Genomic DNA, 23770 nt, shown 5'->3' with positions numbered 1-23770 from the left:
CGTCCATTTGCTCACAAACACTGGAAAATAGCCAAAAATCGTTGTTCAGACAAATTGGTTAAAACTAGGGATGTGCAGGCTCAGTTCTACTCGGTTCCGTTCGGTTTTTTATACCGAATCTTATTGGCTATCCAAAACTCGTGACAGCTGATACCCAATAAGATTCGGTAAAAAAAACCGAACGGAACTGAGTAGAACCGAGCCTGCACATCCCTAGTTAAAACACACAAATTTAACCAATTTGAACATTTTTTTTTTGTCCTTTCAGTGTTTAAAACCATATGATCGACTGTCATATACTCCCATACATTACCAGGTTTTCATTCCAACCAGCCAGATTGGACAGATATCTGACAGAAAATTGTATAGTGGATACCCAGCTTAATACTTCGGTCTTTAGGCGTCAGAAGGTGGCTAAAGATTATTTCCCTCAGTCTGAGCAACTGACGACTCTCTCATGTTTGAAGCATGGTGTGCTATAAGGAATTTAACCTCTCGGTACCCATTTTCACTTGGTGAATGTAACAAATGGGAAGTTCCTCCAAAGGTTGATGCTTCTGTAACTGGATTGATAAGGAGCTCTACATTACCCATTCCTTCTGCACAGATAGAAAACTTGAAAATTTGAAATCGGTGTTTTCATTATTGAGAGCTATGACAAGACCAGCTGTGGCCTGGGTAGCCAAAGCTATGGAAGAATGGACGACGTTTCTGGAAGATAGCATGCCTGATGCTACCAGAGAACAGCTGTCTTACCTCTGTCAGATGCGAGAGGCAGCTGTGTATGTTGGGGAAGCAGTTATTGACGCGGGTGTCTTGGCTTCTAGGGTGTCAGCAACTGCGGTTGCAGCTCGGAGAACCCTTTGGCTAAAAACCTGGAAGGCGGATACAGGGTCCAAGAAGGCTCTGGAATTTTTGCCTTTTGTTGGCAAAGTACTGTTTGGGCCAGAGCTGGATGACATAGTGGCTTCTCTGGCAACATCTAAATATGCTGGGTTGCCATCTACGACTACCCCTAAGTATAGGCAGTCGTCAGTTCGGTCCATTCGCCCACAGAGTAGGGCAAAGGGGCAGTCTTACTCTAGACAGGGTAATCCCCCAAGAAACCGCAAACCAAGAAATCTTGGTCAACCAGACAACCAGCTTTTAGGAGGCCGACTTCTACAGTTTTCTCAGGCCTGGCATCACACAGCTGCGGATGTCTGGGTTTGAGAGGTGGTCTCGCAGGGTTACGCCCTCACGTTCCTGAGGCATCCCCATCAGAGGTTCGTTGGTACAACCTTTCCTTCAGACCCGGTCAGGGCCTTGGCCTTCTGGGAGGCTATTGGGGCCCTCCTGAGGTCCGGAATTATATTCCCCATTCCTGTGACGCAACAAGGAAGGGGTTATTATTGAAATTTGTTTTTGATTCAGAAACCAAATGGGTCACATCACTCTATTCTGAAACAAGTTCATCCATGTGATAAAATTCCATATGGAAACCCTACGGTCAGTTATGCTGGTGATGGAGCCTGGAGATTTTATGGCCTCCCTGGACATACAGGATGCGTTTCTGCATGTTCCTATTGCGCGATCCCACCAAAGGTTTTTGAGGTTTGCTGTAGGTCGGCAACATTACCAATTTCAGGCTCTACCCTTCGGTCTGTCCACAGCCCCTCAGGTATTTACCAATATAATGGCAGTCATGACGGCTCATCTCAGACGAGAAGGAGTCGGGATACTATCATATTTGGACAAGCTCCTGATATTTGCACAATCTCAGGAGGTGTTACTTCGTCGTCGCCAAATGACCATTGCCTGCTTACAAGAGCACGGCTGGATAATCAATTGGAAAAAGTCTTCTCTTTCTCCAACTCAGCAGATGGTGCACTTGGGGGCGCTGCTGGATTTCTTGGGGCAAAGAATTCTTCTACCAATGGACAAGATTGCGGCACTACAGTCTTGTGTGCATAGTCTACTCTGCAAGCAGAAAGTGTCCATGCACGTCGCAATGCAGGTACTGGGCTCCATGGTATCCACCTTCAACATGGTGGCTTATGCCCAGTTCCACTCCAGGTCCCTGCAACAAAGGATTCTGTCTCATTGGGATGGTCAGTATCATTGAATAAAGTCTCACATGATCTGCATCTCGCCAGAAGTTCGGCGCCCTCGTATGGTGGCTGCAGACGACTCATTAAGACAAGAGTTGCCCATTATGCAGAAGGGCAAAAGCTCGCTTGATCTTGATTTTCAGTGTGGATACAGACCGTGAAAGCGGGGCCTCACGATCCTTCTGACTTTTTGGGTTTTAAGCAGGAGCTGTCAGAAAAGTTAGCCCTTCTGCTCCACGGGAGGTTTCGGTCCTCCCTGAGCTCGTCCTCACCACGGATGCGAGGATGGGGAGCGGTGACAAGTCCTCACTCCTTTCAGGTAAGGTGGGCGGCTCAGGAAGGTCTCCTACTGATAAATATTGTGGAGCTTCGTGCAGTGCACAGAGCGCTCATTCTGGCACAGATCTTTCTTCAGGGCAGGCCTGTCCAGATTCAGTCCGACAACGCGACTGCAGTGGCCTATATCAACCATCAGGTAGGCACACGAAGTCCGGCAGCCATGAAGGAAGTGGCGAACATTCTGCTGTGGGCAAAATGCCATCTTCCAGCAATCTCGGCAATATTCATCCCAGGAGTCCTCAACTGGGAAGCGAACTTCCTAAGTCGTCAGGACATACAGGCCGGAGAATGGGCTCTTCATCTGTAGGTATTTCAACTCCTGGTGGACAAGTGGGGACTACTGGACGTAGACCTTATGGCGTCACGTCACAACTACAAGGTCCCCAGGTACGGGTCCAGAACAAGCGACCCCGCAGCCACCTTCGTGGACGCTCTTGCAGTAAGGTGGGAATTCCGCTTGGCATACCTGTTTCCTCCCAATCTCCCTCCTCCAAAGGGTCGTCGGAAAGTTCAAGCAGGAAGGCGGCAGGATAGTACTAACAGCTTCTGCCTGGCCCAGGAGACATTGGTTCACCGATCTGACATGTCTATCCATAGACAGTCCGCTTCCACTGCCTCTACGACCGGATTTTCTAGTACAGGGTCCCTGCCTATATCCGGATTTACCTTGGCTGGCTTAGACGGCATGGCTCTTGAGGCTTCCGTCTTAAAAGCCAAAGGTTTCTCTACTTCTGTGATCCAGACGATGCTGAGGACGAGAGAGCCTGCTTCGGCCCGCATCCATCACAGGATTTTGCATTCATTTTTTCATTGATGTTCCTACAGAAAATTTGACCCCAAGGTTTTCAGGGACTCCCGAGTTCTTGCTTTTCTTCAAGCTGGACTAGACTTAAGTATTCGTCTGGCTACTTTAAGAGTTCAGGTTTCTGCATTGTCAGTTTGGTTCCAGCGCAGAATTGCTACTATGCCAGATGTTGGAACATTTTTTCAGGGTGTTCTCCGTCTGCAACCTCCGTTTGTCCCTCCGGTGGCACCATGGGATTTACCCTTGGTTCTCAGGGTGCTGCAGGCTCCCCCCTTTGAACCCTTAGACACTGTGGAGCTCAAATGGTTGACAGTGAAGACGCTTTTTCTCCTCACTATCTCCTTAGCTCTAGAGTTTCTGATTTGGCAGCACTTTCATGTCGCTCTCCATATTTGATTTTTCATCAGAATTGAGCTGCCCTCCGTACAAGGGGGGGGTACCTTCCAAAAGTGTTATCCCGTTTTCATATAAATTAGGAAATTGTCGTCCCAGCCTTTCAGTCTTCTAGTTTTAGCATGCTGTTCTATCAAAACGGTGGCAAGGCATGTTGGGATGTGTAGTTCTGAACACTGTGACAGCACATTCTACTTTGTCTGTGGGACTGTCGTGGGCGATTAGACATGGCGCCTCTGCAGAACAATTATGCAAGGCGGAGACTTGGTCTTCGGTCCACACTTTATCAAATTCTATGCATTTTTTATACTTTTGCCTCCCAGGATGGGCGGCGGATTCTCCTTTCTGCTCAGGAGCGTCCCCAGCCTTAAGGGAACTGCTTTAGGACGTCCCCAAGGTAGTTCCTGTGGACCCTATGGACCCTGAAGAAGAAAATAAGAGTTATGGTATAACATACCTTTAGTTAACTCTTTCTTCGAGGTCCATAGGGGCCACAGGGCACCCACCCTGCCACACGTGGCCTCAGTTGGGATCTGTTCCTTTCTTTTTGTATCACTAATGCCCTCTTTCGGTTTTTGAGTGTGTTTCTTGTGTACATTGTATTTCCTTCTCCACTTTCCATCTCTTGCCATTAGGTTTGTTTACAAACTGAATGCCTGTGGCTGGGGGTGGGGTATATAGGGAGGAACCCCTATGCGTCCTGGGAGCTGGAAAGCTGTAAGCTATTTGGTGCAATGGATCACTCCAACTACATACCCCCAAGGTAGTTCCTGTGGACCCTATGAACCTCGAAGAAAAAGAGTTAATAAGAATTATGGTATTACATACCTTAGTTATCGTTTAAAAAAATCATACCATGTGTGGGTACCTTTAAGTATGTTGAAAAATCTGAGAATGCATGAATGCAGCAAAGTTTTACTTAAATCATGCGGAAATTAACATTTGCGCATGATTTAAATATCCCAGCTATACAGAAATGGGTTAACAGAGCAGATAATGCAATTATCTCATCCGTTAATGCAGAGGTTCCCAAACCCAATCCGCAAGGCTCCCCAACAGTTCAGGTTTTAGAGATATCCACGGTTGAGCACAGGTGACTTAATGAGTGTCTCAGTCAATTTGATTTAACCACCTGTGCTCAACCATGGATATCTCTAAAGGTGCATACACACACAACGATTTAATCGTTAACGATATTGTTTATCGTTCAATCGTTGAAAAAATCGTTCACTTTCTAAGTTAGGTTCATTCATTTACAAAATCTTTGTGTGTGCAGCTTAAAACCTGAACTGTTGGGGAGCCTTGAGGACCGCGTTTGGAACCTCTGTATTAATGCTGGCTCCTACATTATAGCTCTCTTCAGCAGTGAATGTTTTCTGCTATTAAGGTACAGGGAAACGTTAAAGAAAATCCTTAAATGCTTACTTTATATAATACCATCGTAGAATGGTGTTATATAAAGTACGCATTAAAGGATTTTCTTTAATGTTTTCCTGCTACTTTTAATAGGAAAATTCTTCTTTCTGCAGAAAACTGCAGGGACAGTTTCTTTTGTCCAGTCCCTGCAACCAGCTTGAGTTCCTCCCTCTATCCGCCCCTCATTAATTGTATGTTCCCGGCAGTGTAATTACAAGGGTTTGCAAAAATGCGTACTGTATATATGGGTTTGGTACGGCATTCTGACAGTTGGAAACCCAGCAGCGGAATCCCGGCTGTGAAAATGCCTTCGGGGACTTAGCAGGAACAGTGTGTTAAGGCAACTGCTGTCCATGAGAAGATTATTGCTAAATAGAGGGGAAAAGTATTTAGAAAAAGAATAACATTGTGTCGATGTTTTCTGAAAATATTCGGGTTAATATAATACACTGTTTATGAATAAACCCCTTCAAGCTCAAACAACTCATACAAATATACATGGTATATAACATAATGGCCAGAGCAGCCCCAGGGCCCAAGTGATTCGGTACACTGGGGGTTGGCTGTCCATTAATGGTTTGAACATCAATCAGCAATTTAGTGCGATGTTGAATAGGGAATGAGTTTCTGGAGCTATTCAATTGAATCCATCACACCCTGCTCTTAAGTCTGGAGATGCAGGTTACGGCCCCTAATGCTGGGTGTTTAGTCACGCTAACCTGCATTCTCTGACTTAAGTGCTGAGAGTGATCCTGTTAGCGCATGCGCTAAGCCCAAAACAAGCATCGAGGCACTAGTTTATTCAGATTTGTACTCGAACCTCAGGAGGGAGCGAGCAGAAATAGTCTAGTGCTGGGTAACTGCGCAGCCAGTTGAATTTATGGGTTATCATTTGCCTCCCTCCTAGATGATTAGTGTTCCAGAAACCAGCACTCTAATATAAACACTACCAAAATGATCAAACTGCATTATTTCTAATGTTCATTGAGCTAAATAGAAATGCAGAACATAAACTAAAAGGAGAATTTTATGGAAAAATTTTGTAAACTTTCCTTATACAACAATGGTAAGAAATTTTTTTTATGCATGATTTTAGAATGGTGTTCCGCAAGGTATCTGTAGATATTTTTGCTACACTCTCCAACTTTTGTTTTTTATTGAAAAACCTCTTACCAATCTTTGTGCTAATTTTTGCAAATTACAGATGTGTCCACATCTATCCTCCATGCACTACACAATATGCGTGAGCTCTGTGTGACTCTGTAGCGCTGAGCGTCTGTTCATGTGACTTTTTCCCTTCAAATGCGTCTTATTCACACAGTTATGCAATTAGAACGCACAAGCAGCTTCTGCTGATTAAATTGATATGCGCCATGCCTATATTATGTGTGCGACTGCGGGTATATCAGCATGCCAAATGTTACGTTCGTGCCAGTGGCTGTGACACTGTAACGTAGCATTTCGCTGTACGAATAAGAATCATTTTAAGGGAAAAAAGTCGCACAAAAAGACACTGAGCGCTATCGAGTCATGCCTCGGCATGGCACGACTAGAGGGGCTGTTTAACGTGCCAGGAGACTAGATGTATGAGGATACATCTGTATTTATGGGTTGAAGTGCAAAAATAGGATATTAAGTAAAAAAAAATATCAAGGTACGGTATATAAGGAAATAGAGGTCCCTGTCCTGCAATAAGTCCTACTTAAAACTTTGTGTCAGTTTTGTTAGACTCTATGGGGCATATTCAATTCTGCTAAATAAAAGCAAAAATCCCGCACCCGCTGGGTTTTTCCTGCAAGTGCGGGATTTTTGCTATTCAATTAGGAGCGGGGGTTTTTTTTTTTTTTTTTTTTTTGAGCTTCGGGAGGTTTTTTTTTTTTTTTGCGCACCTCCAGAGCAAGACCAATTTTTCCTAAAATCCATCATTTTAGGAAAAATGGAGGGGAAATGCTCTTGGGACCCTGGCAGCACCCCTTCTGATAACTAATTAAGCAATTGGAAGTTTCTAATTGGCTTAATTAGTCAGTAATTACTCGCCTTCCGAAGAGCTGTCTTCTCCCTCCAGCGTCGGGACCTGGTCTCTTGCAGCAGTGGTGAATATGTCAAGTGAGTGTATGTGCATGCATATGTATGAGTGTGAGTGTTTGATCCCCTGTGTGTGTGTGTGTCCCAAGTGTAAGTATCGCAGAACGGCCGCTGGGAGAACTAAATCTCCCAGCAGCCCTTGTGCCTCCCTGCAGCCCTCTCCCCAGTGAGAAGATGGAGACCCCCGGGCAGGTAAGTGACATTTTTTTCTTATACTCTGTGTGTGTGTGTGTGTGTGTGTGTGTGTGTGTGTGTGTGTGTGTGTATGTATGTATATACATATGTATATATACATATATATATATATGTATGTGTGTATGTGTGTATATATATATATATATATATATTTATTTATTTTTTTATTTATTTTTTTATTAACGCGGCCCTGGGTTTTCAGCTCTGAAAACCCGCAACCACTTTTTTTTTTTCTTTAAATTGGATACCGCGGGTATTGGGAGCGCGCTTACCCACGGTAATCCAAAATGGGGCGCAAGGTTTTTGACTCGCTAAACCTCACTCCAAATTTAATATACCAGTATGTCGGTATGTTTGTAAAATGGAAGCAATTTTAGCTTTGGCTAATTTTTTTTTTTAGGACAATATATCCATTATACTATAGGTGTTTAAGAAACTACAAGATGTTGTTATAACTGTTTTGTCTTTGCAGGATTTGGGCCATTTGGGGATCATGCCATAAATGCAAGTTGGGTAGCAGTACAGGTAAGTAGTTTCTGTATCCCCAAGATGGCTAAGATTTAGGAACCTCTTAAACCAATCTGAAATCCAAAAACTAGCTGGTGAATCCATTTCAATTAGTGTTTCTGGCTTGAAAAAAATGGTTTATAATACATATTGTTAATAATAATAATATTTATTTATATGGCGCCACAAGTGTTCCGCAGCGCCTACAAAGTATATAAACAAATAGGTGATCAAAGACTTAAGGTGGCCACACACATGGCGATCTGCATACGATCATTCGATGTGTACGATTTCCCTTGAAACTCTCCCTGGCAGCTCTGCACACGATCTGCACACAATTTGGTATCCAATCTTCATACGATCTCTCCTGCATCCAGACTTTCACAGTGCATCGCCTCCTAGATTGTCAGATCTGCCCTACTGCACGGCAGATCGAAGATGCGATGTGCGACCGGCGGGGACGCGCATCGCATCGTGATCGTGAGTGGGGACTCACGATTTACTCAGGATTTGGGCATATTTTACACGATCTGTCGTTCCAATGTGTCGGAATCGGGCAGATCGGGTAAAATATCGCTGTGTGTGTGGCCAGCATTACAGTATAATACAATACAATGCAGGACAAGGACATGGATAATATACATTGCTACATTAGCGACCATAACACCCACATAAGCAGCCGAGCTTAAGCAACCAAATGTTAGGTGCCCTAGTGGTGAGTAAGAAGTAGATGAAAGTAAAGTAGCGAGGAGCACAAGAGCCATTGTTACTCACTAAAGTACCTAAATTCTGGGTAAGGTATGTATTTAAAAAAAAAAAAAAAAAACATACCGCTTGATAGAAATAAGTAACAAAGGGTTTATTAAGCTAAAAGATTGCAACAGCTGATTTTTCAGGTACAATGTCACACTCAATGGACATTCACATAATGGACACTCCTGGATACATGTATAACTGGACACGGTCATGTCCTCTCTCTCTCGAGTAGGATATACTAGTGTATTTCATAGCCACGTTCCTAGAACATGCACAATGAACAATCAACCTTCATTTACAGTGAGTAGTTTTAAGATCCTCAGACCCCTGAAACCTTTGGAATGACCTATGTTAAGTATTACATTAACCATTTCCTCACATTCCACACTCAGGTTTCCACAAATTAATCACATCATGATTATATAACTTTGATATAAACCTTCAGTTTACACATACTTCAGTTGTAAAGTCACTTTTAATTTTTTCTTTTTATTTTTATTAACCACATTTTACCACACATGAAATTTCACTCTTGCTATTGTGTTCAATACTATCAGTGCTATAACAACATAAAATAAATACAGTACAGGTCAAGTCTCCCATATCCAAAATGCTTGGGACCAGGGGTATTTTGGATATCGGAATATTTGCATACCATAATGAATATCTTGGGAATGGGACCCAAACCTAAACATAGAATGCATTTATGTTTCATATACACCTTATACACACAAGCGTAATATATCTAACATTAACAGAAGCACTTGTACATACGTGTGCTCACTCGTCTTTGCTGCAATTGCGCCAAACAGCCCCTCTCGGCACCCCTGGTCCCGTGAGACTCTGCTAGTTCCGGTTGTCTTTTATTGCCGAAAACGCGTCTAGAATGCACCAGGAGACTGTGCTGATTTATTTGATATACTAAATCTGTGTGCGACTCTCAATCAGTATGTGTAGTGCTACGATGAAGCGGCCATAGCTTTTTCCACACCAAGTTCCATTTACAGTCTCCGTCGCACACAGATATACAAGTGTCACATCTCAAATTAATCAGCACCGTCTCCTGGTACGTTCTAGCCGCATCACATTGCAAATTAGATGTATTTATTTGCCAAAAAAGACTCCCGACACTAGCAGAGTTGCACTGGACCTGACTGCTCACTCACCCCAGGCATATCGCGCTCCATGGCGTATTAAGGCGAGATAAGCAAGGACACTTCTGTACATACATTTTATCTCCGTGTATGCCAAGCCTTACCTATGATACCAGAGTGTACTGTATTTCCTCAAGGCCTGAGCGTTTCCATGGGAGGAAAAAGCTGGTTATGGCTATCTCAGCAGTGGCCAAAAAATGCATTCCCCTTGTGTGGATCCAAGTGAATCCTCCTTCTCTTCATTTGTTTAAGGTAAAGTTATTCTTTCTCATGAGGATGCTTTGGCTGGAGGCTTTCCTCCAAAAACAAAAGTATACACAAGTTGTTTTGAAATTTGTTTTTTTTTGATTTGTAATCCACCGATAAAATAAAATATATGGTGCTGCTTCCATTTAACCCTTTGGTGCAAAACGCATCTACTTGGAAGACACCCCTATAGTTTAAATGTCGGACCGTTTGTTCCTCTCTGTATGCAAAATATATTTTATATGTAATGCTCAAGTAAAATTATTTGAAAAAAGAAAAGTACCAAACACACTGGCCGTACCAATTCACCCTGTCCTATTCCACTCCTACCCACATGAATACTTACTGCACATGTCAGAAATGTATTTGGCACCTGTGCAGAAGATATTATTGACGAATGACACCTTTTGCATCTTTGGAAGCCAGCTGCGAAAAACAATTGGGTATTTGTGCTTTTCACTGTTAATAACCACTTTTCACAAGTGCTGTCATGGCTCAAATATGATACATTCTGACTAAAAATAGTATATTGTCAAAGTTTTTGTCAATAAGAAATTATACATGCCAAAATGTGGTTTTGAATACATGGGGCGCTATTCCATTAGCCCTGATACTTGACAGGGGTGAAAGGAGGTAGCCTGAAAAGTTCACGGATTTGTGCGTTAACAGGGTCGCAACACCCTTTAACCACCTAGTTATCTGGGATTTTGTTTCACTGCTTGTGCAGTGGTGAAAAAAAATCCCAGATAAGTGCTGCACTTCGGGGCTAATTGAATAGTTTCGGGGGATTGCAGTATATTACTGCGGCTAATTGAAGTCCCCCCATAGGCCTCTTTAAGATCTATAATTACAGTGAAGTCATTCCATTTAAGTTGTTATTTTAGACTTGTGTATGTACGTTTTGTAAAAGAGTATTAAAAAAAAAAAAAAAAAAGATTTTGAATATACAGTCAGGTGCATAAATATTGGGACATTGATAGAATTTTCATATTTTGGCCTCTATTCACCACCACAATGGCTTTGAAATGAAACAAACAAGATGTGCTTTAACTGCAGACTTTCAGATTTAATTTGAGGATAATTACATCCAAATCAGGTGAACGGTGTAGGTATTACAACGGTTTCTATATGTGCCTCCCACTTTTTAAGGGGCCAAAAGTAATGGGACTATCAACTCAAAAGTTTCTATTTCATGGACAGGTGTGGGCTATTCCCTCATTATTTCATTATCAATTAAGCAAGTAAAAGGTCTGGACTTGATTCTAGGTGTGACATTTGCATTTGAAATCAGTTGCTGTCGACTCTCAATATGAGATCTGAAAAATCAAAACAAGCCCATCAGAGAGATAGCAAAAACATTAGGTGTGGCCAAATCAACTGTTTGGAACATTCTTAAAAAGAAAGAACGCACCGGAGAGCTCAGTAACACCAAAAGACCCGGAAGACCACGGAAAACAACTGTGGTGGATGACAGAAGAATTATTTCCCTGGTGAAGAAAAACCCCTTCACAACAGTTGGCCAAATCAAGAACACTCTCCAGGAGGTAGGTGTATATGTGTCAAAGTCAACAATCAAGAGAAGACTTCACAAGAGTGAATATAGAGGGTTCACCACAAGATGTAAACCATTGGTGAGCCTCAAAAACAGGAAGACCAGATTAGAGTTTGCCAAACAACATCTAAAAAAGCCATTACAGTTCTGGAACAACATCCTATGGACAGATGAGACAAAGATCAACTTGTACCAGAGTGATGGGAAGAGAAGAGTATGGAGAAGGAAAGGAACTGCTCATGATCCAAAACATACCACCTCATCATTGAAGCATGGTGGTCGTAGTGTCATGGCGTGGGCATGTATGGCTGCCAATGGAACTGGTTCCCTTGTTTTTATTGATGATGTGACTGCTGACAAAAGCAGCAGAATGAATTCTGAAGTGTTTCGGGCAATATTAAATGCTCATATTCAGTCAAATGCTTCAGAACTCATTGGACGGCGCTTCACAGTGCAGATGGACAATGACCCGAAGCATACTGCAAAAGCAACCAAAGCGTTTTTTAAGGCTAAAAAGTGGAATGTTATGCAATGGCCAAGTCAATCCCCTGACCTGAATCCGATTTGAGCATGCATTTCACTTGATGAAGACAAAACTGAAGGGAAAATGCCCCAAGAACAAGCAGGAACTGAAGACATTTGCAGTAGAGCCTGGCAGAGCATCACCACGGATGAAACCCAGCGTCTGGTGATGTCTATGTGTTCCAGACTTCAGGCTGTAATTGCCTGCAAAGGATTTGCAACAAAGTATTAAAAAGTGAAAGTTAGATTTAGGATTGTTTAGTTTGTCCCATTACTTTTGGCCCCTTAAAAAGTGGGAGGCACATATAGAAACCGTTGTAATTCCTACACCGTTCACCTGATTTGGATGTAATTATCCTCAAATTAAATCTGAAAGTCTGCAGTTAAAGCACATCTTGTTTGTTTCATTTCAAAGCCATTGTGGTGGTGAATAGAGGCCAAAGTATGAAAATTCTGTCAATGTCCCAATATTTATGCACCTGACTGTATATTATTTTTTTTATGCACGGTTCAAATAATAGATTTCCTTTTAGATTTGCTACCTCTCTTTATTCTAATTTAACTCCCTCCAATAATAGAGGGTTCACTTTTCCCAAAGCATTTCATTTTGTACCAGCTGAAAGGTGGGATGGGACTCAGGGCTCGATTCGCTAGATGCGTTCGCTTGTTCCCAGCGTATGCAAATTTGGCTAAGTGATGGCAAGGCAGACGATCGCACGGCAAGGCATAAGCACGCCCACTATGTGTTGGTGTGCAGTCACTTTGCATATGCAGACACCCACCAGCCTGTCCTAAGACACCCACTAGCGTATGTCATCTCCAGGAAGTGTATGCACCCATCGGTACATCGGGTACCATCGGAAGCGAACGCAGCGCTTGAGGTAGACTATACCTTTCCTCAAGCACTGCGATCACTTCAGTGTGAAATACAACCAAGTGACGTGTACTATGACGCTGCCTTTTAATTAGGCACGCCTCTGAAATGGCGTTAAGACGCTCAGACACGCCTGCGATCGCACCTCCACTCCCCCGTTTCTAGTGGCCTGCTCCTGTTACCACCCATAAACTGCTTGACCCGTCACTCATTCAACTGGGCTGTCTATGCTGGGCGAGCGTACGCTTCCCGATCACTCGGACTAGTTCGTGCGCACTGCGATGCATGCGCACAATGCGAGAACCGGCCAGTTACGAGCGAACGCTTCTTAGCGTCCGGGTCTGAATCGGGCCCTCAGTTCCCTGCCCCTAACTTTTTTTTTTTATTACAAAATCAGTCCTGGTCATGTGTACAGATTCTTAAAGTAAACCACTTACTGCCCACCCCATTTAGGGGATACTGTTTGTGACTAAATTGGCTTACTTCACCATCAATGTGGTATAGGGATTCCCTTTCACTATCTGTAACCACCTGTTATTAGCAGCTCCTGCTGCTTCCTAAGAGGTGTAGTTGCTGCCAGCACCAGGCTCCTGCACCGATACCTGGAACCGCTTATTTCTGGCTATTTGTTGTGATGCTGATGGCTTATTCCTCACTATCATCTAATGCTGGGTTCACACTGGCCGATATATCGGCCATTCAATTAATCGGCTTATATATATCATATGTGCATCGGCCAGTGCGTGCTGAAGACTTGTCTTTGAACGCTTCGGCTGTGCTGCACAGCCAATAGATATGCCTGCACATTGTGCTGTGTGTACGGGCACAGGCCGCTGGGGAGGGGGGTGCAACGGGACCCCTGGCCAGATGGCAGTGATGGTTGTTCAGTGTGTATGAACAACAGTCATCTGCAGATATATCTTTCAGGTGTCTACCCAGATTTACTATGGATGAGTTATTTGGTAGCAAGCAGAGAGAGAGAGGGAGTTCAGAGTCACTGAGCTCAACTGAGTTCAGTCAGAGAACATATAAGCGTTTGCACTTACCATGTGATCACTGGATACAAAGTAGATGCAGGCACCTTGGAAGCCAGTGGATGTTTATTAACTTCATTATAATATGTCCTGAAAAGAACCTTATTCACAGTTGAAGGTACAAAGAATACACAGCATACAGGTTCTTCTGAGGTAGCTCTTTGTATTTTGTATAGGCACACAATACATTAGTGTGTAATCCAGCTACAGTCTCTATAAGCCAATCAGTGTGGATGTTTGATACCCCTCCGGAATTGAGGATACAGATGGTGTGGAGTGGCTGTATACTGTAGTCATCTCTGTAGTGGAGCCATCTTGTCACTTCTTCAGCAGCTACTCTTGGTTAAGGGCTTGATTCAGAGGTTGAGTGATTATCGATAAACTGTGCGTCAAAGTACTGTGTGATTGATAGGCTGGTAACATTTGGGGGAGGTAACGGAGCAGTGGCAAAAGCACGGGCTTTTTCACAAACGTTTTTGGGGCGTGACGCTGTCTGTATCTGCGATCCCGTACGCAGGAAACATGGCTCCTGCATCTCTCTTCCCCAAGCCATTCTGCGAAACCATAGACTTATTAAGGCCTGCGACAATCGAATGACCTGTAACCGATGCTGCGCCTTTTTGCATAAATGCTTGGATTTGCAAAGTCACAGGTGGGCTTCTCAGTATGTCTTCCGGTGGCTGAAGCATTTGCATATATTTGCATAGCAGCTGAGTATGGGAACGTAGCAGCGGTGCCATTTGTGTCCAACTCTGAATCCTAGAGGTACATTAGAATAGATAATGTTACTTAAAGGAGAACTGAAAATGGTTTCTTGGGATTCAAACTAGAATTTAGGGCCTGATTCAGAGCCGTTCGCTATTTGCGGTCGTTCGTTCAAAAACAAGGGGTGGCTATTCAAATGATCAGTTCGCAAATTGCAGTCTGTTCACACCTCTAAGTCTGAATGAGCGAGCAAAACATACGCTCGTTTATTTGTTAAAAACGCCCCCTGGCCGCACGCACCATACGTCATGTCCGCTATTTATTAGATTAATCGAGTACATCGACCAGCGTATGAACTGCTCGCTATTCTTGTGGTTGGTTTTTGCTACCACAATCTTGCGAGCAGTTCTGGCTATAAAATAACCCAGTGACGTGGTCAATGACGCTGCTGTATTAATTATGCACACCCATAAAACGCCCGTTTTGACCTTTAAGCACGCCTGCGTTCGGATCTCCACTCCCCATTTTCAAGCACCTTCCCCTGTTACCACCCACATACGCCTCATTCTGTCACTCAAAATAGCAGGCATTCGCTATATTGCGAGCACATGAATTTCGGCCGCACTGACTGGTGCGCAGATGTGCGAACATCGCTCGGAACGAGCGTACTGCCGCTAGCGAGTGGCTCTGAATGAGGGCCTTAGTTTAAATAGAAGCAGAACCTAATGGTGCGTACACACTGGGCGATTAAAGTGGACGACTGAACGATAACGATATCGTTATCGTTCAGTCGTCCACTTTATCGTCCATGTTTAACACAAAAAAGATGAACGATGACGACGACGCGCGTTCCCGCGGGTCGTTCGTCATCCTCGTTCATCGGGCTGACATGCAGGCCAACCTGACGACCTCGTCAGGTTGCTGCATGTCAGGGAATGGGTGAGAGAGCCCGGCGCTGAACGATATCGCTAATGATATCGTTCAGCGGCTGTGCTCAATGTCATGAACGACATTGAGCACAGCCTGCCGGGGACACACTAGACGATATCGCTCAGGGAGCATATCGTCTAGTGTGTATGCACCTTAAGATTTACAGTGCAATATTTAGTACAAACAACATTATTCAGAATATGAGTAGTTTATTCCTGCACATGTTATATAAAAATGCAATACTGGATTCAGTAATGCGACATTACATTTGGATAAATAACACTTTACATTAAATATAACCTAATACCTGTACCGCTAACATGGATTAACTCTCTATTCACTAACAAATACAGATTAGGATTTGCAGGATCTTTATGAGATTGTAAGAGTTCAGGCTACTCAGTAATATAAAGAATTCCTACTGTATGTTTAACACTGTTCAAAGAAGATTCTGGAATAAAGGTCTATTTGACCTTACTAAAATCTCTTGAACACACTAAGTTCTAGGTAATCTCTGAGTGTTTTGGATAGTGGCACTATGGGCTTCAGTTGGTATGCAATAGGGAAGCCGACTGCCTTAATACCGGCAGCCGGCTTCCCGACTGTCATATCCTGGCGAGGGTGAAATGGCGGGCATCTAGATGTACACGCCCGGCATTTCCACGACGCCGGGAGACCGGTGCCCGGCATCCCGATTGTAGTGGACAGCCGTGGGGGGGGAGGGTTAGGTTTAGGCCACTCGGGGGGGACTTAGGGTTAGACACCCCCCCGGGAGGTTAAGGGTTAGGCTAGGGGGAGGGAGGGTTAGGGTTAGGCACCCCCGGGGGGGACTTGGGGTTAGGCACCCCCCCGGGGGACTTAGGTTTAGGCAGCGGGGAAGGGGGTGGTTAGGGTTAGGCACTTGGGGGGGGGGGGGAGGTTAGGGTTAGGCACCCCTAAGGAGGGTTAGGGGGGTTAGGTTAGAGAATACTTACCTATCCACGATCGGGATTTCCAGCGCTGCCGGGCTTCCGCTGCCGGGAACTCTGCTGATGTCGGGCTGCCGGGAATCATACAGATTCCCTTCAGTTGTGTCTCTGGGACACCGCAACTGACTGTGACACTGCAAGTCCAAGACTTTATTAACTACAGCTTGACTGACTGGATTTTTCTGTAGCCTTATCTTTTTGTCTCCTTTGGCACTATATGGAGGGGCATAGTCCTCCCTCCTGTCTTGGAACAGCTCCCTCTCTCTCTCCAGAGCAGGTCTGTCTCTCCTGTAGGTTACCACAGACTCCCTCTAACTGACCTAAAAGTGGGCACACATTAGACAATATTTCAGTCGATGAGAGTCTGGAGGGATGCACGCTGCCTCTGCACTGCCAATTATCACCTACCACTAAAACATCAATGTTTTATTTTTAAGTCATCGAAAATATTGCTTTGTACATTTGAGGTCCTCTTCAAAATCTTCTGAGTAATGCAGGTTGTTCCAGAAAGCATCAGTAAAAAAATAACTTTTACTAGTGTGTGTTTTTAGTTGTTTGTAGTATTTGAAGTGTTTCCATAAAGACATATTCACAGTGCAAACTTCGAGTGAATGAGTGCAATAAATAAAGGAGGTTGGCTTTTTCCTTATATGAAAGTTTGCTATAATGACCTGAAGAAAGGAATAATATAGTTATGTTTCCCTCAAAACATTTTTGCTCTTCTTGCAGGAACTGGAAAAGCTAGGGCTTGGAGATGGGGTTGATCTACAAGTTTATGAAATTCCAGTTGAATACCAAACTGTGCAAAGGTTAATCCCAGATTTATGGATAAAGCACAGACCTCAGGTACATTAGTGGAATTATTCACTAAGTGGGTTGTTCATTTATCTGTTTGCTGAAAACTAGGTAAACACTGCTATTGGTATCTCATTTTTTCTGTAAAAGCGATTCTACTGTATAGGTTGAGGGCATAAAAATACTTTGACAATTTCTATGATTAGTCATTTTATTTATATCAGACGCCATGTAATCCTGTATGGAACACCAAATCGACTTTACAAGTTCAAAATAAGGATTTGTCTAGTTTATTCTTAAATTTCCTTCATCCCTGCAGAAGAAATGGCAAAACACTCCTTTTCACTTAAGTCCCTGATTGAGAATAAAATATACGGCTCCACTACACATTGTTAATCAGCCTCTTACATGCTCCAGCAATCGCCATTGTTCATTGTGCGAACAACACAAATAGCAGGAATCACCAAAACATGGAAGCATGTCTCTGCCAATATGCAATATAACAGAAGAGAAAAGCACCTGCACAGCGAGGGGTGACAGGAGGTGTTCCTTGGAGCACACCAAATAGTCGACAATGTCAGGGTTATGCTTTAATGGCCATGCTCACAGGAACCCTCTTTACAATGAAAATGGATGGCATCATTTAGGGATGTGATTTTATAATGCAATTGTCTTGCGTATTGTGTAAAACTGGGTGCATAAGTACTTTACAGCTGCAGGAAAAGAAAATTAAAAACTCATCATGGCCTTCTGTAAAAGACATATTTCTAGTTATGTGAAATCAAGTTGGATAAAGATAGCCTACTGAATTTTACTTTGGTGATTGTTCAACATTGTGTGTAACATTTTCATGCTGGGTATTTCTTCACTGATATTTATATCACTGTTAATATCATATAATTTTTATTTCTTGTAATATAAAGACTTGAGGCTGTATTTATCAAAACGAGATCAATCCTACACCAGTAGAGCATAGGGAGCCTAGGTAAAAAGGATCATGGGGGTACATTTACCATTGCAATCCTCTTATCGCTATCTCCATCCCAGGGTGGCGACAAAAGGGGCAAGCAGCAGAAAAAAAATATTTAATTTTTTTTTTCCCCCCCCCCCTTTTTTTTTCTTCTTTTTTTCTTTTGACTTTCATTTAAAAGGCATTGTTGTCCCCAGAAAATTTTGCCAGCCAGTTTAGCATCAAGAGGTGGGTTGGCATCTAGTAGTAGACTGGTGGGGGCCTTCGCAATAATTAAATGTTGGCTTATATCCAAAAACAAGAGAAATAAAGCAACATTATGCTGATTACAAACACATATTGGTAAGCTGATTACAAACACCTACTGGTAAGCTGATTACAAACACATATTGGTAAGCTGATTACAAACACATATTGGTAAGCTGATTACAAACACATATTGGTAAGCTGATTACAAACACATATTGGTAAGCTGATTACAAACACATATTGGTAAGCTGATTACAAACACATATTGGTAAGCTGATTACAAACACATATTGGTAAGCTGATTACAAACACATATTGGTAAGCTGATTACAAACACATATTGGTAAGCTGATTACAAACACATATTGGTATGCTGATTACAAACACCTACTGGTAAGCTGATTACAAACACCTACTGGTAAGCTGATTACAAACACATATTGGTATGCTGATTACAAACACCTACTGGTAAGCTGATTACAAACACCTACTGGTAAGCTGATTACAAACACATATTGGTAAGCTGATTACAAACACATATTGGTAAGCTGATTACAAACACATATTGGTAAGCTGATTACAAACACATATTGGTAAGCTGATTACAAACACATATTGGTAAGTTGATTACAAACACATATTGGTAAACACAGGAGGAAGACAGTAAAAATATGGCTAATGAAATACGCAAAAGCAAATAAATTGCAGTGTTCTTGGAAAACCCTTATATAAAACAGGTATAACCAATCTAAAATCTACATCAAAGCACTGTAAGCAGCCTATGGGCCATATTCAATTTGAGGCGAAAACCCGTTATCGGCGATAATTTATCGCTGATGATGTCATTTTCGCCTATTGTGTGAAAAGTCAATGTAAAAAAACGGGGATCATTTTTCGCCAACCTTTAGCTGGCGAAAAAAAATGCAGAATTGGTGTTTAGGGGTGCAGGCTTAAAAAAAAATAGCCTGCACCCCTGGCAATGGTCCCAAAAATTAATGTATGTGAAAAAAAGTTTAGAAAAAAAAAAAATTCTGGACACCCCAATTGTTTTTTTACATTTTGGGGTTCAAAAAAATGCGGGTGATGGCGGAAGGTGCATTTTTGCAGATTTAAAAAAAAATCCGTTTATGGACTTAAAAATATGCTTGCACCTATTTTCAAGTACCCCAAATTTGATGGGCATAGCTATTTTTCCCCCACTAAAATGCTAAATGCTCTTCTGCATCACCTTCTTCAAAGCCTCATTTACGCACCTGCCGCAGCTATTTAAGAACCTGACTTCCTTCAGCAGGCAGAAACGGGTACCCATAGAGATCCCACGTCAGGACATTTTTAGGGGGGCCAAACGTGATTTCCTAAAAAATCCCATTTTATTTTTTTTTGCTGTTTCACCGTGTCCCGTTTTCGCGTCCTTTGAAATTGAATACGGGAAATATCGGGCACGCACGCGATACTTTTCCGCCTGGAAAACAGACGAAGGAGGCAAAAAGTCTGGACTTTTCGCCTCAAATTGAATACGGGCCAAAGGCTCAGCAGCTGCAGTGACTCACATGTAGGGAGTAGTGATCCTACAACAGGTCCCCCACAACCAGCACTATATACAGTATATTACACAGTGCAAGCAGCTGCCTTATACACCAGCAACAGTGACACCAATGTATCACCAGAGATAACACTTCATACAGAATGACTGACTGTACATGGACTAGTGATCCCACAACAGGTAACCTGGCACTTTATACAGCATATATTACACCATGCCCAGAGTGAACAGCTGCCTTATATACCAGCAGCAATAGTGACACAATGTGTCCTTTGAGATAATAACCTTGGTGCTAGCGATCCCACAACAAGTCCTCCTACAGCCAGCACTATATACAGTACTAGCTGATGTACTCGGTTTCACCTGGGTAGACTTTAGATATTTACTGTTACCATTTCCCCCTCGCCACTACAGTAACACATTAATCCTTCACCTCTATAGCAATGCATCCCCTTCCTCACTGCTATAGTAAGACATTACCCTTCCTCATCTTGTACTAACACATTCCACTACCTCACCTCTGTAGTAACACATTTCCCTCCCTCGCCCGTGTTGTAACTCATTCAACATTCCCCTCCCTCACGTGTGTAGAAATACAATCCCTTCCCCACACTTCGTCACACTTGTAGTAACTTAGGACCTCATTCAGAGTCGGTCGTTGCGGCCGCACGGTCGTAAGGTAAAAGGGGCTGGATATGCAAATGATGCGCTCGCAAGTTGCATCGTTAAGATGGCATCATTAGCTGGATGAGCGAGGGGAGGATGCGGCCATAAGACTAAAAATACGCCCCCTTCTCGTTCCCATTACACGTCATCTCCGGGCATATAAGGATTAATCGAGCGCATCGGGAACCATCGGAGCTGGTCGTAGACCTTAAGGTTGACCATACCCTCTCTTAAGCACTACGATCAAGTCAGTGTAAAAACCTCCCATGTCACATGTGCCATGACACTACTTAGTTAATTATGCACTCCCATAAAACGCCGTTTGCATAGTCAGGCACGCCTGCGTTCGGATCTCCACTCCCCCGTTCACAAGCACCTTCCCCTGTTACCACCCACAAACTCCTCATCCTGTCACTCAAACTAACGACCTGGCCAAGTTGAAGGAGAGAGCAATTTCTGATCGTAATAGCTAGATTGCGCACGCGCATTGCGAATTTTACGCATGCGCAGATTAGCAAACATTGGCGTACGACCGTGCGGCCGCAACGACCGACTCTGAATGGGGTCCTTATTCCCCTCCCTCGCCCGTGTTGAAACACATTCTCTTCCCTCACACCACAGTAACATATTTGACATTCCCCTCCCTCTCTTGTGCAGTAACACATTCCCCTCCCTCATCTGTGTAGTAACACATTCCCCTCTCACTGCTGTTGTAATGCTCGATACACACTGGGGGAGCTCTGGAAAGTGATAAATTGGAGAGTGATAAACTACCAGCCACTCAGCTCCTAACTGTCATGTTACAGGCTGTCTTTGAAAAATGACAGTTAGGAGCTGATTGGCTGGTCGTTTATCACTCTCCTGTTTATCACTTTTCAGAGCTTAGTAAATCTGGCTGATATCGTGTGTATACAGATTATATGTCTGTGAACGACGATGTTCGCAGACATATTGCGTAGGTTGTGCTACACAGCAGATGGCAGTTATATGTGCACATCAAGCTGTGTGTACGGGCGGTCAGCCGACTGCTGGTACACTTGCTACAGAGACCGTCCGGAGGGGGGGCGCGATGCGACATCTGGCCAGTTGGCAGTGATGGTTGTTTAGTGTGTGTATAAGCAATAGTCATCTGCAGATCAGTTGATTTGCAAATATATTTTTCAGGTGTGTACCCAGCTTTACACATTTTCCTCTCTCACTTCTGTAGTAACACATTCCCTTCCCTCACTAATCAAATAGGGGAGCCACACCAACTACCAGTAATGATTGGCAGCACTTGGGATGATAGTTGGTATTTAAGTATGACCTGTGCTGCAGCCATGATGAGTCAGGCAGTACATTGCACAGGGGGATGACACATTTTAGGTCTTTTCACCCCCTTAGGAGTAGAATTTAGAAAAATCACTTCTTAGTGGGCATGTACATCCTAAAAGGAATATTCTCCCCAAGTTTCATGTTTCTAGATCCAGGGTGTCGAAGTCGAATAATTGCATGCGACCGCAATTCAACTGTTATCGGACGATTTGGTCATCCGCTGTCCGATTTATGTTAGTACAATCCATGACGCACCATTGCGTGCGCACGCCCCCAGTGTGCGCACGTAGCCACACATTCGCACAACACTAAATAGCGAATAATATACAACACTCTCACACTGACAAATACAATATTCATGCAGGGTTTAGTTAGTAATGAGAAACAGCTTCTGTATACTTCTCTGAGAAAAGTAATTAAAAAATATATACACCAGGATACTGTGAGTGTTTTACATATAAATTGAGAAGCCCCGCATACAGACAAGTATGGCTCTGGCAATTGAAATATAATCCAGACACTGATATGCACAATTGAATTTGTTTGAATGAGAAGTTGGAAACAATGGTCAGAGGTTTGCTTAAGAAGTACTGACAAGTGTATTCTAAATAGGCAGAGGAAAACCTTTGAATTAGCTATCAGACGAAGTGGCAACCGCAGTCAGCTGGGGGTCTCTACCCTGCTTGAAAGTGAACCTAGCTGCTTGTAACACCTTGCACTGTAGTTTTAAAATATGTTAGAAAGGGCTAAAAAAAATATATATTAAATCCATCATACATACACTGAATTGCATAACATACACACATTAAATAAAACATATAAATATATCAAAGCACAAACCACATAAACGTACCACACATATTAGCGAAACTACGTGCACACTTACATAAAAAGGTTCCCTAGCATTAAGGTTGATATTCAAGGTTTATTCATTATTAATTATGTAATGAAGCGACTGTATTTAAGATCTCAGGTTTAGTACATGATAAGCAGACCGTGTTTGGTGCTATTCTAATCCACTGTTTATTTGCAGACTTCCGGTTCCATCGGCAAGGAGATCGCAGCAGGCATTCGCAAGATATGAATTATAGGTTAGAATGTATCTCTGTATGTAGTGTCTATTGATTAGTTAAAACATACACAAAGAAGCTGTTGGAGGCTGAACTATTACAATACGAACTGACCTATGAACTGCATCGTAACAGGAGAACCAGGAAGACAAACTAATGGGATTATGCCAACTTGTTCTATTGTATTGCCTATATCTGCAAAGGTTTATATGCAAGCTCCCTGAACCTGCTAGGGAGTCATCATATTCTTTCTGTTGACGGAGGCTTCACCTTTGATGCCGGAAATCTGGATCCAGAGTGCCTGCATAATGTATTGACTGTACCTTGTTTATGTATAATCTTTTGCACTAATTGTATTTAGATCACAGCGTGTAACTATCTGCTTTTTGGTGAATAATATCTTTTTGTGCTTCGGAACCACAATCCAAGTCTGGAAAGCAATTATTTCTTGTGCGACCTATAACGCTATTTAGAGACATTTAGAGTGTATAGATAGGTAGGAATCAATAGCTGGGGGCTCATAGTAAAATCACGCTACCATTCACACGGTAACACACTGTTATCGATCTCTCAGCAAAAGGGTGGAGGTGCC

The 23770-nt window shown here is 43.0% G+C and overlaps 1 protein-coding gene across 1 annotated transcript in view; it reads left to right on the top strand.

Moving 5' to 3' along the window:
* Positions 1 to 23770, top strand: part of LOC148532426 (pyroglutamyl-peptidase 1-like) — a 59471-nt gene that overhangs the window by 10946 nt on the left and 24755 nt on the right. The window contains exons 2-3 of the mRNA XM_088467839.1: positions 7796 to 7848; positions 17301 to 17417. Of these exons, the coding sequence (XP_088323965.1) occupies positions 7796 to 7848; positions 17301 to 17417 (170 nt within the window). The remainder of the gene's footprint in view (positions 1 to 7795; positions 7849 to 17300; positions 17418 to 23770) is intronic.

The sequence above is a fragment of the Taudactylus pleione genome, unplaced genomic scaffold, assembly GCF_031769625.1.
Source record: "Taudactylus pleione unplaced genomic scaffold, aTauple2 ptg000077l, whole genome shotgun sequence".
NCBI lineage: Eukaryota > Metazoa > Chordata > Amphibia > Anura > Myobatrachidae > Taudactylus > Taudactylus pleione.
The sequence above is the reverse complement of the archived record's forward strand: the minus strand, read 5'-3'. Positions and strand labels throughout refer to the sequence as shown.